The 13,920-nt window shown below is 47.6% G+C and overlaps 2 protein-coding genes across 4 annotated transcripts in view; one reads left to right on the top strand and one right to left on the bottom strand.

Annotated features, from left to right (window-relative positions):
* SART3 (spliceosome associated factor 3, U4/U6 recycling protein) overlaps positions 1–4,746 on the bottom strand; it is a 38,495-nt gene extending 33,749 nt beyond the window's left edge. For 2 of the 3 annotated variants that reach the window (XR_201260.3, XM_004779076.3), the window contains exon 1: positions 4,204–4,746. Coding sequence is in view for 2 of the 3 variants with exons in the window: in XM_004779076.3 (XP_004779133.2) it covers positions 4,204–4,740 (537 nt within the window). In the remaining variant the exon portion in view is untranslated. The remainder of the gene's footprint in view (positions 1–4,203) is intronic. The other variant, XM_004779077.3, reaches the window with a different exon arrangement.
* Positions 4,747–5,857: 1,111 nt separating this feature from the next.
* ISCU (iron-sulfur cluster assembly enzyme) lies at positions 5,858–12,949 on the top strand. Its single transcript, XM_004779080.3, has 5 exons — positions 5,858–6,064; positions 7,852–7,965; positions 8,851–8,961; positions 10,941–11,019; positions 12,433–12,949. The coding sequence occupies exons 1-5, from the start codon at positions 5,951–5,953 to the stop codon at positions 12,522–12,524; spliced, it is 510 nt and encodes a 169-aa protein (XP_004779137.1). The 5' UTR covers positions 5,858–5,950; the 3' UTR covers positions 12,525–12,949.
* Positions 12,950–13,920: the final 971 nt, after the last annotated feature.

Below are 13,920 nucleotides of genomic sequence, written 5' to 3'. Positions count from 1 at the left end.
CACATTTCAGCACTAAGTTATTTCCCTCTTCTTCATTCAACTAACACTCTGACAATGTACTCAACAATCTAGACATGAGGTACTGTATTAAAATACACAGAGGAGAATCTGTCTCACCAGGTAGCAAGACTCAGTAACAACGATTCAGAGCATGGAAATGACACAGGACTGACAAACTGACCAAAAGAAGAAAAAGAGAATGCTGAGAAACAGACCCATGCAGACAGAAAACATATGACAGAACAACACTGGTTCTATCAAAATGAATTCATGACTCACGACTATGACCCCAGTTTGAAAAACACTCAGAGAAATCCTTATACATGTTGAATAATAGCACATTTCAACAGTAACAATGTTCCTTGTAGCTCGTTGGTAACAGGACCAAAATAAAAGAAAATAAAACAAAAATAAACTGTGAGCAATCCTAACACCAGAAGAATTGATAACACCCCTCCAATGGCGTATTAAATATACAGCAGGCAAAATGAACGAACTGTAGCTACAAGCAACATGGAGGAATCCCAAAACACACTGCTGTGTGGAAAGCAGTCCCAAAAGATTAAACGCCACATGATACGATACACTTTCCAAACACTCAGAAATTAGCAAAAGTGGGCAATATATTACCTAGGGACACATATGTAGCTGAAAAAAATATACACTTTTTAAAAGAGAAGGAAGCACACCAGTTCAAAAAAGTAGTTACTTGGGCTTTAGGAGGGGAGGCAGGGCCACGGAATAGGGGAAAGCCGATTAGGTACGTACAACTGTACTGATCAGGTTCTAACTCTTAGACCAAGTGGTTAAGTAAGTAGTGTTCACTTGACCACCACACTTCACAATTTAAAGACCTGAACTGCTTTGTATGTACCAAATTACATGCAAAAAAACAATACTCAATAATAGGCAAGAGTCTGACCTAAAATTTTTATCTTAAGACTTTTCAGCAATGTTCTTCTGCTCATGAGATATAAATTTTAACAAGCTAAGCCCATCCCATGATTACATGATGAGTTTAAAAAGGACTGGACTAGGTCAGGACACAAGCGTTCTAATCTCCCCTGGTTCTTGGCTTCTTCATTTGTACCAGGAAGGAGCCGGAGTAAACCCCTGCTTCTCAAGTGGTTTGTCCTGACACACTCATGTTTCACAACTGATTGTCAAGTGTGTAGCCAAGTCACACTAACTGAAGAAGTGAGGTCTGCCCAAAATGTACTTTCCTTGCTAAACAAGAGGCAGAGGCTCTCCCTGTCACACAATGCTCTCAAGTCACCTGGGTCTGAAGGTAGTTTTGGAACAGGAAGGGGGGTGAGACAGTCCTGTTAGAGTGACTAACGTCTACACAGCTCCCCTTACACGAATACCATTTGTAGGTCAGGAAAAAAAGGTATAAAAGTCAACGAAGTAGAGAAACTGCTTCCCAGGATGGCTTTTGGTATAAATTTCTGATTTCTAGGCCCAAATAATAAAGACACTGAGTAAGAGGTGCTCCGAAAGTATATGTATTTAAATACATACTGAGATGCATTTATGAGACTTTCCACAGAGTTCACTCAGCACCAACAAGAAAGAACATATACTGGTCTATTCTGGTCTCAGAACATCATTAACAAAGGATGACTTAAAGAAAGAGGCCGCTTAGCCAGTGCACACAACGATGTGCTGTTTTCCAGATCCCCTAACAACCTGGACCCCGAGCAGTGGCAGAGAAATAACGAGGCCTGGCCCTAGAAGACACAACCACCACAATTCCAGGCAGAGCGGGGAAAGCACACAGCAGGCCGTGGCACCGTACCTACTGTGTGTCAAATTTGCTAGGAGCTTTATAAGCGTGGGTCACTTAAGCTCCACTACAGCCCTACGACCCTTGTTTCGACCACCGAGGACACCAAAGGCTCAGGGAGCTGGAATAACTTCTAAGGCACCAGGAGGTGCCACTTTTAGTTTCAGGACACAAACACAGATAAAGGGAAATCTTTGCTTTTGTTACAGGGATGGCTACCACAACTAATGTTGAGCTCCCATACAATACAATCAGAGAACTGGAATTTGCAGAAATGACAAGGGTGAGGTTTTCACAGGCCTGTCTTGATGTTGTCCATCATCACACTCCACCATAAAAGCACTTACAGCAGGAACTAGAGGCGATGGGATCGGCATGAGGTGGGAGGGAGGCTTGCAAAAATTGGAAAAATCAATCTCCAGACCCCATGACAAACAGGTCAATAAGAGCCAGAGGCTCTTCAATTCATATCACAGTGCAGTCACTGTGTGAGCTCCAAACCACCTTCTGTGACCTGACGTAGGGCAGGCAACTAGAGGACACCAGTAGCCAGGAGACCTCTGCTCTGACCCATCCTGCTCTCTTGCTAACTAGTTACTCTCACCAAGGACTTACTCTGCTTCCAAGCTTCCCCTTCCGCTCAAACAGCTAATCCTATTTCCCCTGACTCACAGAAGAGTAAGCTAATGGCTTGTGGAAAAGAAGTCAGAAGCATAGATTTCCATCAGGACAGGGACAGAGTCAGCCTGGTACCCTATGGTACACCTTTGTGTAGTGAATGAATAGAAGACTGTGAACGAATAAAAGACCGAGTAAACACTGGAGTACTAATTTCTAAAAAGCAGAAAAGATAACTACTTGCCTACCCTTACTGAGCTCCTTTGACATTCAAATGTGATGATGAATGAAACAAGTGATACCTTGTCACTATTTCACAACAAAACTATGACTGCCAAAGGGGACATTATAAGGAATCTCACACCCAGCAAGGTTAAGTGAGTAAGGTAGGTTAACAACTTCACATAGCTAAGTGATTTCTTATCAGTGTGGCTTTTGGCCCATGGACAACCCCGATAAATTCAATTCCCCTTGTGAATGACTCTAGGCAAATCATTTCATCATCTGTTCCAAGCCTGTTTCCTCATTGCTAAAACAAAAATGTTCTCGATTTGTTTGCCCTTCCAATTCCTTTTTCAAAGATTTTATTTATTTTTGCAAGAGAAAGAGTGCATGTGTGCAGGGAGGAGGGTCAGAGGGAGAAGCAGGCTCCCTGCTGAGCAGGGAGCCCAATGCAGGACTTGACCCCATAACCCTGGGATCATGACCTGAGCCAAAGATAGATACTTTACCAACTGAGTCACCCAGGTGCCCTGCCCTCCCAATTCTACTTCCCCCTCTCATCTCCGTCCTGTGCCCTCCTGTGTGGACCACATCCAGGGAGTCTCTGGCTCTCTCCCTTCAAGCAGGGTTTGCCCAGCAGAAGGCCCCTGCTCTCAGGTGTCCTCTCAACACAACTATTCAGAAAACTGGTCTGTCTTCTCCCCTCATCTCTTCAGGCCTAGAAGCAGACACAAGGTCCCGCAGTCACTAGCCCTAAGGTACTGCACATCCACTCCTGATCTCTCTGACCACACTTTAATAAACACAGCAGTCCCTTTATGAACCTTCTCTCAAATTATCCTAATCTGAGCGGACCACCTTTCTCCTGCTGAGATCCTGGATTACACAGGAGTTACAAATTATAGATCATGGTACCATCAGGTGCCAGGACTGGGCTCTTAATTACTGTTACAACAACTACATGATGCAGAACTTGTTGCTCCCAATTTACAGGTGAGAAGGCCGAGGCTCAGAGAAGTTAAGAAATGTGCCTAAGCTCACACAAACATGGACTAGCTACAACTGGGGTCTCAGCCTCCAGACGCTGAGATTTCTACCATCCCATTTCTATCATCACAGTCACGGTCACTGATTTGTCTATCATAGCGTAGTTCACCTTTGTGGGCATTGCTACTTAAAAGGAAAAAAAAATCTCTTTTAAGTACAATTTCATTGCGATTGCTGACAATTTAACGGCGTGGTTAAAAGCGGAAGCTCTGTAGTCGTTCCAAAGTTCGAGACCTGGCTCGCCACCTGCAGAAGTGTAATCGTCAGCAAGAGAATTCCCTTCACGAGAAGCCTCAATCTCCTCCCCTAAAAAGGGGAATACACTACTTTCTTCCTTGGGTCGCTGTTAGCGTTCAATGGGATAGCGCATGCAAAACAGCCGGCAAGCAATAAACGCTCAAATGACGGGACCTGTGATGATTAATAGCGGTTTTGCGGCCCTGGCGGCTTTACTACCGCCGGAGACCTGGGAGAAGAGCCACGACCCGGGAACCTGAGGGAAGGAGCCCGCCGCCCAGCCCCGGACCCACCTGCTCCTCCAGCCGCTCGATTTCCAGCTGGTTCTTCTCCTCCTCTTCATCATACTCCCATTCGTACTCCCCAGGGGAGCTCTCGGCAGAGGAAGCCATGGCGTACTCCTCGTCCCCATCGCTCTCACTCACGCCTTCCTCCGGCTGGTCCCACCCCGGCCCCACGGCCTTGTACGTCGCAGTGGCCACAGCCCGCGACAACACCTTCCTCCTCGTCCTAGCCGTCTTAACGTCATCCTCCTCGCCCTCCGCTGTGGGCCCGGCCTTGGGCTCAGCCTCCGCTTCTGAAGCCGATGTTGCGGCCGCCGTCGCCATCTTGCGTTTCCAGTGACTCCCGGGTCTTCTCGTGGCCACCGAAGACCCGCCGAAGGAGGAGTTGCCCGCGGCGTGCGCCTGACCTAAACCCCGCTCTCCTTGCGACGGAAAGGGAAACTGTGAGCCTCGAACGACGGGAAAATCTCGGAACCCGTGAAATTTCGTATTGCTTTTACATAGGTATAGAAGTTCTCTCAGAATTAGAACTCCCCAATACTGCATGTGTTCCGTCGCAACTTCGGACAGAGGTTGGGTCTTTGAACAGGAAGTGGAGGCCGTAGAGGAAGTCATGGAGTGATGACTGAAGGGAAGGGTTTGGCGCCATCTTGAGAAGGTCAAAAGAGATCTGGGAATGAAAGCCTTCCTTACTGCCTAACCCGATCAGGCGCGTGGTTCAGTCTCCCTAGCAACTGAACCGAAAACGCAGAGGAAACTCCAAGTACCCGGGGAAGGATGTACTGCACCGTTCACGATAAAAACATATTTCACAGAGCTTCCTCCCCTTTATGTAATACCTGGTGCCTAAGTAAGCGTTAAATACACGTGTGGGTTTTCTTGTATGAAATCATGTTCTGCAACACAGTATTAATAAATTTCATTACTAAGCGTTTATTAGAAACTTTTCATTTCCAGGCGTTGGTCATACAAACATGTCAGCATGCTGATGAAGAGAAATAGATGTAGACATATACATACATCCTTTAAAAAAAAATCAGGGTATGGCGTGTTCGTTTTCCGCAATTAAGCTCCCATTTTTGAGGTAGGAAAATATTGTTTATTTGCTGCCTTTCTCCCTCATTAGCGAGGTTAATTGTGTAAGGAATTAATGTGTTTTTCTATGTTGGATCCCCAAAGCCTAGTATAACGCCTTGACATATGACACTTGCTCAATGAATTGCTCTTGAATTAGTATAAAAGCGAGGATCAAGGCTTAAAGAGATTATGTCATTCGCCTAGGGCCACACAGCCGGGAAGGAGCAGACTCCGGATTCTAACCCAGAATTGTCCTTGCTTGAATCTCAAATGAGACTGGGCAATCTTGGAGAAGTTACTAAACCTCTCTGACCCTCAACTTCCTAAGCTGCAAAATCGAGCTGTGAACAGTAGTAGTTGATCCACTAAGCCGCATTCCGGCGATGAGGAGGCTTGGTGAACGCGAACTTGGGCTCCCACTCCTGCCTGAGACCTCTCAGATTCAAAACCCCGCGCTCAAACAAACCCTCCAATTTCAGTCTTTCAGTTCGGCTTCCCGCCCACCCAGGAGGGGCGTGGTCAAGACGCCACCAAAGGCAGACACGTGCATGGAGGGGGAGGGCGCAGGCGCGAAGTCGCGGTGACGTAAAAGGGTGCGCGCTCCAAGCCAGGAACCGACGCGCGGGCGCGTCGCTCCCCTCCGTCTGGCGCACGGCCTAAGCTGGCGCAAGCCGGGAAGATGGCGGCGGCTGGAGCAGGCCGTCTGAGACGGGCGGCGTCGGCCCTGCTGCTGCGGAGTCCGCGCCTGCCTGCCCGGGAGCTGTCAGCTCCGGCCCGGCTCTATCACAAGAAGGTAGGGGCAGATGAGGGAATGCGCGGGACCCGCACTGGTAAGGCGGCGGGATGGCGAGGACCGGCGAGAGGACCCAGGTGTGCCGGCGCTCGACGGAGGCCGGACCTGGGGAGGAGTGGCTGCGGGGTTGTACGCGGCCTTGGGAACCCCCACTGCGGCGGGGGTAGGGGCCAGCCCCTCGCGCGACTCTGACTGACTGGACTATGTTTCCTTTGCTGCGCGGGTAAAACTAACCGCTGCCCGTGGACCCCGCCGCTGGCTGCGATTTTTGTGCCTCAAAACCCAGCAGCCCAGGAAGGAGGGCCCGTTATGATCTGCCAGCCTCACTCCAGGGACAGACACACTGGCGCGGGCTCCGGCTTCAGGGAGGCCGTTGCCCTAGCCAGATGACCTTGGGCAAGTCCCTGCGCTGCGATGAACCTGTTTTCCCCATTTGTAAAGTGAGTTCTTAGCTTTCCCCTACACGAGATAGATAGTGTTTGTGCAGTCCTCGGCATGGTGCCCAGCACATGGAGATCATTTACGGTGCAGTTACTGTTGTAGGAAGTCTGTCTCCGAGTGGAGTCAGCGTAATCAACGGTGTTTTAATTTTGTCCTGTTTTTTTGTTGATTTTTGGTGGGGAGTAGGGGAGACAGCGTCGGGGAATAGGAATAGGTGCATAGTTTGCAGCCCTTGCCTTCCGAGGGCGTAAAGTCCCCTACACCAGAAACTTTCCCACTCTGGAAACGACTAAGAACGCGGTGAATTAATATGGGGCAACAAGTCCAGATGAGGTATTATCTTGTAAGTCCTTGGACTTGGAATCAAAATCCGCGGTCGGGAAGAGACACTGGGAGATCGGGAGACTTAAGGCTAAACTTAAGGCTAACTGGTACACACGCCTCCAGGTTACATTAAAGTCTTCTGTGTGCCAGTTTGAATAGATACTGTTCTGTCCTGGCTTCAGCTCGTCTGCCAGGGACTTCGCTCCTCCCCTACCTAGGGGTGTGTTTTGTTGACAAAACACCCTCAACGAACGTGGGCTAGCAGCCTTTCAGCCACCAGGGTGCGCTACTCCACCAGAGTGATTTCCGGGCTTGAAATACAGTAACGGGACGGTTACTGTTTTATCATACGCAAATGGACACATTCCATAGCATTGTTCCTCGTATAACATTCTCCTTGAGACTTCTGGGAAATCCTTCAATTGCCGGGCCATACTTGTTTTTTGAAAAAATTTTAATAGTAATCCTTTGAGGATGGATTTATTTGGAAATACCAGAAATGCTGTTTGAGCCCAAATCTGGTGACTTAGGTGGTAAAGATCAGCTCATTATTTGTGATTTAAAAACCCTATGGAGGATGCCTGGGTGGCTCAGTCAATTAAGCGTCTGCCTTCAGCTCAGGTCATGAGCCCAGGGTCCTAGTATAGAGCCCCAGGTTGGGCTCTCAGTTCAGCGGGGAGTTTGCTTCTCCCTTTCTGCCCCTTCCCCCGTTTGTCCTTTGTCTCTTGCTCTCAAATAAAGTCTTTAAAAAAAAAAAACTATGGATTTAAGACATGATTTTGCTGATTTTTCTCCAGTAACTCAAATTTCTGAGGGTAGTTGGAAAAGAGGTCCAAACGGTTGGGTCATAAAATCTCACTGTGTAAGTGTAAGCCTTCCTCCCCAGGTGATGTCTGATGCTTAGCGACTGACTGCCTGCCAGGTTCAACTTGCTGACTTCAAGAAACTTGAAGGAGCTTACCATCAAGTTGGGGAGACAAAAAAGAGTAATCATTGGATTTCTCTTAACCTTCTAATTTCAGGTTGTTGATCATTATGAAAATCCTAGAAATGTGGGATCCCTTGACAAGACTTCAAAAAATGTCGGAACTGGATTGGTGGGGGCGCCAGCATGTGGTGATGTAATGAAACTGCAGGTACCGCTGGTTTTCGTCTTTAATGGTAATGACAGTAATCCCTTTGCTCATCCTGTGCTTCTTTGTTTACAAAGCATTTGCATGCACAGCTTTCCCCTTGGTCTCTACCTGGATTCCTGTGAGATGATGGGATGGTTCAAAGTTATCAGTTATTAGGTAGGGACTGAATCTTAGTTGTCTCATATACTGCTGACCCTTTCTAGTGTCAGTTTTCTACTCAAGTCTATCAGTTTAAATTCCAACTTCAGCCAAGTAGAAAGTTTTGTGAATTTTACTGAGCAAAAGAAAACCACAACCACTCGGTTAGCAATCCCCAGTGAGACAGGAAATGCCACATATCAAGCCTCCGCCTGATTGGAAACAACACAAAGGTAGTGACTGGCACTTTGAGTAAACGGTAGCTTTGTCCACATCTGCTTCATCGTGGTGAAGGGGCAGCTTGCCAGAGGTCTCCATGCCTACCTTGGAAAACAGAAACAAGGCAGGAGGAAACCACTAGATGTCATTTCATACCAAACTAAATAGCACTAACCAGGGATCTTATTACAGATTCTCCCAGTGTTTAAAAATGCAGAGTGAGCAGCCAAGAGAACTTCATAGCCAAAGAGCAGACTAGGGTTACAAAACCAAAAATTGGGGGTGGGAGGTATATTTTTCAGCTTATCTTTACCCAGTATAGCCTGTTTCATTCTGATGATCATTCCGACATTTTACTCTTCATCACCAAGCCCTTTGTGACAAAGCAAATTCAGTAATTAAGGTTAAAACTTAGGGTATGGAAAGCAAGACCAAAGCCCTTGGGGAGAGCTTCAGTGAACCCCCTATAAATGCAGGTTCTACAGGGCGGCACCAAGAACCACTGCTTAACTCCTGTCTGTTTTCTAGATTCAAGTGGATGAAAAGGGGAAGATTGTGGATGCCAGGTTTAAAACATTTGGCTGTGGGTCTGCTATTGCCTCTAGCTCATTAGCCACTGAATGGGTAAAAGGGAAGACGGTAAGTTTGCTTGCAGATTGACAGAATTAATTCACATTTCTGACCAACCTGCCTCTGAGTTAAGGGAAGGGTCTAATTATTGGGGGGGAAAGGAGGGAGGGCTGCTGCCAGGTTTTGATTAAATTCTTCACATTGGGAATTATGGATAATTTTGTTAAGCTTTTTATTTTGGGTTTTTGTTTTTGTTTTTTATTTTTTATTTTTTTATTTTTTTGGTCGATCCTTTTTCTTTGTTTGGAGGTTGGGTGGTGTTTTGTTTAGGGCTTTTTTTTTTCTGTGTTGGGTGGCAGGGCAGAGGGAGAGAGTCATAAGTAGGCCCCATGCCCAGCACAGTGCCCAAGGTAGGACTCAGTCTCATAACCAGGTCACGACTGAGCCAAAATCAAGAATTGGACGCTTAACCAACAGAACCACCCAGGTATCCGTTCAGTTTTGTTTTTAATTAAATGGGAAAAATATCCTCACCTCCCCAACTAACAGAAAAGAACGGCAAAGAACTCTATGGCTTTCTGCAGGGTTGCTGATTAAAATTTCTTTTAATTAAAATTAAATAAAAATATAAAATATAAATAATAAAATTGAAATTTTTTTTAGTCTAAGGGTGGGAGAGGCTATATTGTGGTTTGTGTTCTTGTTTCTTTGTGTCATCTTTCAAGACGGATTGCAGGTGGTTTATAAACTAGCTGGTGCGAAAAGGGATTAAAGGATCAGAAACACCAAAGGTGGAGGCAAGGGAACAAATAAATCAGAACAGTGATCCAGGTGGCTGGTCAGCAGGCCCTCTGAGAGTGGAAATGAGGCAAGCTAGAACACCGTTTCTGTTCTTCTCTCTGACAAAGCCTCTTTCCCAGAAGCTGCAGAGGTAGAAGGTCCCAAACCCCGTGAAGGACTGGAGTTTCTAAAATCCAGTCATAAAACCGCTCAGAAAAGCCAAAATATAGGGCTGCTTATCTTTGTAGCCCTAAGGGACCAGGTTCAGGGGCTGAGTCACAGAGGAGTGTGCATGGGGAGCTGGGCAGCTCTACAGCAATGCTGGGAGCAGGGCCACGTGCCCCGGGCTTCCTGTGGCTCCGGGCCTTCTGGCTAGCTCCCTGGGCGAGCACAGGCCTAACCTGATCTGGAGGAGATGCCTCTGAAGCGATTTGTTAAGACCTGTACTCCGGGAAAGGGAAAGCAAGACAAGGCACCTGTGCTCCCAGGATCTGGCCTTTGAGCTGTGATCAGAAAGAGGAGGAAGAGGGCCTTTCTTTGACCTTGTGGTCCTCTCTGAGTTTCTAAGAACAGAACGTGAAGCATTATCCTTGAAGTCAGCAGAATTGGGAAATTGGGGGACAGATGGGGAACTCTGGGTCTTCTTAAGGCAGCAGGGCTCTTTCCACGTGGGCCTCCCTCACGTGTCCTCGGACACTCGAGCAAACTCAGGGCATCCTTTCCCATCATTTGGCCAAGATAGATTCTCTTCCGGCAGAGGATGATCCCAAGACCAGTCTGTGCCACTGCCAATGCTAGAGTGCCACTGGCCTATTTGCCACCTCTCTGACCGCCCTGACACCATTCAGCACTTCTGGTTGAAGGGATTTATTCTAAACATTTGGTATAAAGACATCACTGAAGCTGATCCTCACAAAACCAGAATAGGAGAAATCACTGCCTTTAAATAAAAAATTAAAAAAAAAAAAAAAAGCAAGATTGCTGTTGCTGGCCTGAAGCAGACCCCTAAGAGAGGTCTCACGGGCTGGCTTGTCGAAGTGTCTTTGTCGGCAGTGCTTACCCCAGCCACGCTGCACGACAGAGTGTGTACTCCATACCACAGAGCCCCAGCTGCAGCCTTGACGCACAAGTGTGCGTCCTCTGGGGTTCTTAATGGCAGTCATCCCCACCACCCCATTCTGGGGGCCTCTTGGACCTCCTTTTTTGATTGCCTGTTCCTTGAGTTAGAGCTTCACTGAGACTGTCCCGCTCTCCTCCATGCCTCTCAGGTGGAAGAAGCCTTGACGATTAAGAACACGGACATCGCCAAGGAGCTCTGTCTGCCCCCCGTGAAGCTGCACTGCTCCAGTGAGTCTCCGCTCCATAATGCCCATGAGCTTGCACAGCTGGGAGCATTTCTGTAATGGCATCAACTCGCATTTGTGCGGAGTAATGGCGAAGCCGTTTTGGTTGTGGCGTCCGTAACCTTCAGATGGCAAAAGCCTCCAAGCCTCATTGCCCATCTCCGGGAGGGTCTTAACAGGAGGTGGGGTGTGCTGGGCGTCATGCGAGCACATCGTGGCATCATTTCTAAGCCTCAGAAATGTCCTCTAGTCCACAGATAGCATCATTATCTTTCCTTCTTACAGACCAGGAAAGTGGGGCTCAGCTTAAAGCACCCCAGTCACATGGCTTCTAAGTGGGAAAGCCAGGCCCTAAGCCCCAATCTTTGATTCTAGAATCTGTGCTGGTCCCACCCATTGGAGTCAAGTTTGGACAGTAAAGGAGATAATTCTGCTTCTGCCATAATTCTGTCGCATGTGTTACCACTTCCTTCCCAGGTGCTGTTACTGTGTATATAGTCTGCGTCTGTGTATACAGATTAAGTCCAGTTGTGTAACAGTCCCCTGTATGCTGTCCTAGGAGAAAGCCCAGATGCCTTAAGACTTATACTTGGCTTTCCAGTTTGGCCGCCTCTTGTCTTAAATCTAAAGTGTTTTCCATCTTCTCTCAACCTTCTAGGGGAAGGAGGGAATGAGAAATAGTAGCCTTAACTTACTGACCAAATTAGTTTAAAATCAGCAGAGAGCCAGGCCTCTTGCCAGAGTAAGACTCACAGGGAAAATCAGGGGCAGGGATGTGCTAACAGTCGTCAGGAAGTCTGCTATGACCCGAGTTCTTTCCACCTGAGCTGGGATTCCCAGTATGCAGGAATAAAGGGCATAGCTTGTCGACGTTTTCAGAAAACCCCCAGCCTCTTCATTTGGCCTTCTTGGGCACTGCCACCTTTAGCTGTTCCTCTCTGCCTGTTGCTTACTATTCATTATAATTCTGACTCCAAAGTAAAAGTTTTCAAAGTTGGGATCCCTCCAGACAATGTGGCAGTTGCCACCTGTCAACATGGCCAACCATGTTCCGCCAGCTTGCTCAGCCAGCATCCGATACATTTACTCTGGACTTCTCTGGGGGCAGATGAGAACTGACATCTCTTGTGGCCCTCTGACATGTCAGTTTATTAAGCCCTCACCCTATCCCAGCAAAGGAGAATGTCCCAGTTTTATAGAACAGAAAGAGGATTGCAGGAGGCTGAGGAACTAGCCTAGAATCCCAGGTATTTAAACCCTAGTCTGCCTCCGAAGCCACGGACAGGCGTATTCAGGCTCCGGGCCGCTGTCATAAGCCCTTCCCAGCACTGCTGCCCTCTAGCTCTTAAAGGTTTGATTCCCAAGACCCTCTGTGTACAGTCTACAGACTGAGGCTCTTTCCTTGTGCTCCTTACAGTGCTGGCTGAAGACGCAATCAAGGCTGCCCTAGCAGATTACAAACTGAAACAAGAATCCACAAAAGGAGAGGCAGAGAAGGAGAAGAAATGAGCCCTCGGCGAAGCATCTAGCGGTCAGACCTGCTGTCACTACAGATGTTCAGAAGCCACCACCCCCACTACAGTAAAAGAGCTCGGAGTCACGCACAGTGCTTGCTGGTCACGTGGCAGCTCCCATACCAGCAAAATACACCGTTTACTTGTTCTAAGTCCTGTGCTTTCTTTCGGCCCACTCTTAGCACCTTAACCCCATTTGTATATATTTTGAATTGTGCGCATGGCCTCTAACGGAAATCAGTCACAAATTCTCAAGTGTGGTAGTCAAAGTGCGCAAATACCTAATTTCACCTGAAACTGTCTTGGGGAAGATTACCAGTAGAAGGCTGTGATATTATTTGATAGAACCAATTATTGTACATAAAACAGATGTGCATATATATATACACATATATATAAAATAAAGGATATAAGACCATGTTTTTCTCTGAAAAGCCTTGTCTCTTGGATCCCTCACTCACTCCAGGGTCCTGCCTGGAGCCCCCTTGGGGCTCCCAGATGCTGGGCTGTGATGACACGCGCATCTTTCTGAGAAAACCAGACAATAAGGCCCATGGGCAGAGCCGGCCAGACGTGTGTCACGTTTTACAGAATGGGGGCAAAGGTGAAAGGAGAGAGCCATCTCTTTTTGTTGTTCTTTGCAAAATAGTAGATTGACAAATCAACATGAGTCCAGAATACTCTATAATTTCACTGGTTTGTGAAACACTAAAACCTGGGAAACCCTGGCCCTGACAATTCCGTAAAGTCACGGAGCAGCTGGGGGGGAGGGGGTGGAGCCTGTGTCTGGGAGGCACCCACCTGCCTGCTACTGGTGGCCTTGTCACCTTCTGGTAGAGGTGTGGAGTTGGTGGCCATCAGGCTAGGATGAACTGCGCACTCAGTGGAAGCAGCGATGCCAAACCAAGCCACGGCCGGTGCCACGGTGGCAGCCGGACCGCCCTCTGGCGCTGTGGAATTGGCAGGCCCTTAGGTCTTGCAAGCCACGAAGCACGTGGAGCCTCAGGCAAAACAAACTCTTCAGAGTCTACCAGAATCTGTTTTCAGGGTACCACCACCGCAGGGAGGGTCGACCCGGATGGCAAAACGGGAAGCAGCGCGAACGCAGGCATAAGGCTTACTGCCACTGAAGGACAAAGGAGCTGCTCACCTACAAATGACACTTTTAAAATCACTCCGACAGGAGGATCTCTGCACACAGCAGCCAGAAGGGACAGCTAACGATTTTCTAGAAGGCAAAGGCTAAAAACATGAATAGATAATGAATTTAAAATTTTTACTAGTTTATGTATAGAGGTACCAGCTCTTACACTAAAATGCCTCAGCTACAAATGTTAAAAATGATGTAGCACAGGCTGCATCAAAAGCCTTGGTGTCCCTTTCTTTGTATG

Source organism: Mustela putorius, unplaced genomic scaffold (genome assembly GCF_011764305.1).
Source record: "Mustela putorius furo isolate JIRA1106 unplaced genomic scaffold, ASM1176430v1.1 tig00000193_pilon_pilon_pilon, whole genome shotgun sequence".
Lineage (NCBI taxonomy): Eukaryota > Metazoa > Chordata > Mammalia > Carnivora > Mustelidae > Mustela > Mustela putorius.
Note: the sequence above shows the minus strand (reverse complement) of the source record. Positions and strands in the feature narration are given on the sequence as shown.

What these genes read in the sequence shown, in the direction of transcription:
- ISCU (XM_004779080.3), top strand. Translation starts at nt 5,951, where the DNA reads ATGGCGGCGGCTGGAGCAGGCCGTCTGAGACGGGCGGCGTCGGCCCTG. An exon ending in GTGATGTAATGAAACTGCAG is followed by an intron (nt 7,966 to 8,850) that starts GTACCGCTGGTT and finishes TCTGTTTTCTAG; the next exon opens with ATTCAAGTGGATGAAAAGGG. An exon ending in CGTGAAGCTGCACTGCTCCA is followed by an intron (nt 11,020 to 12,432) that starts GTGAGTCTCCGC and finishes TGCTCCTTACAG; the next exon opens with TGCTGGCTGAAGACGCAATC.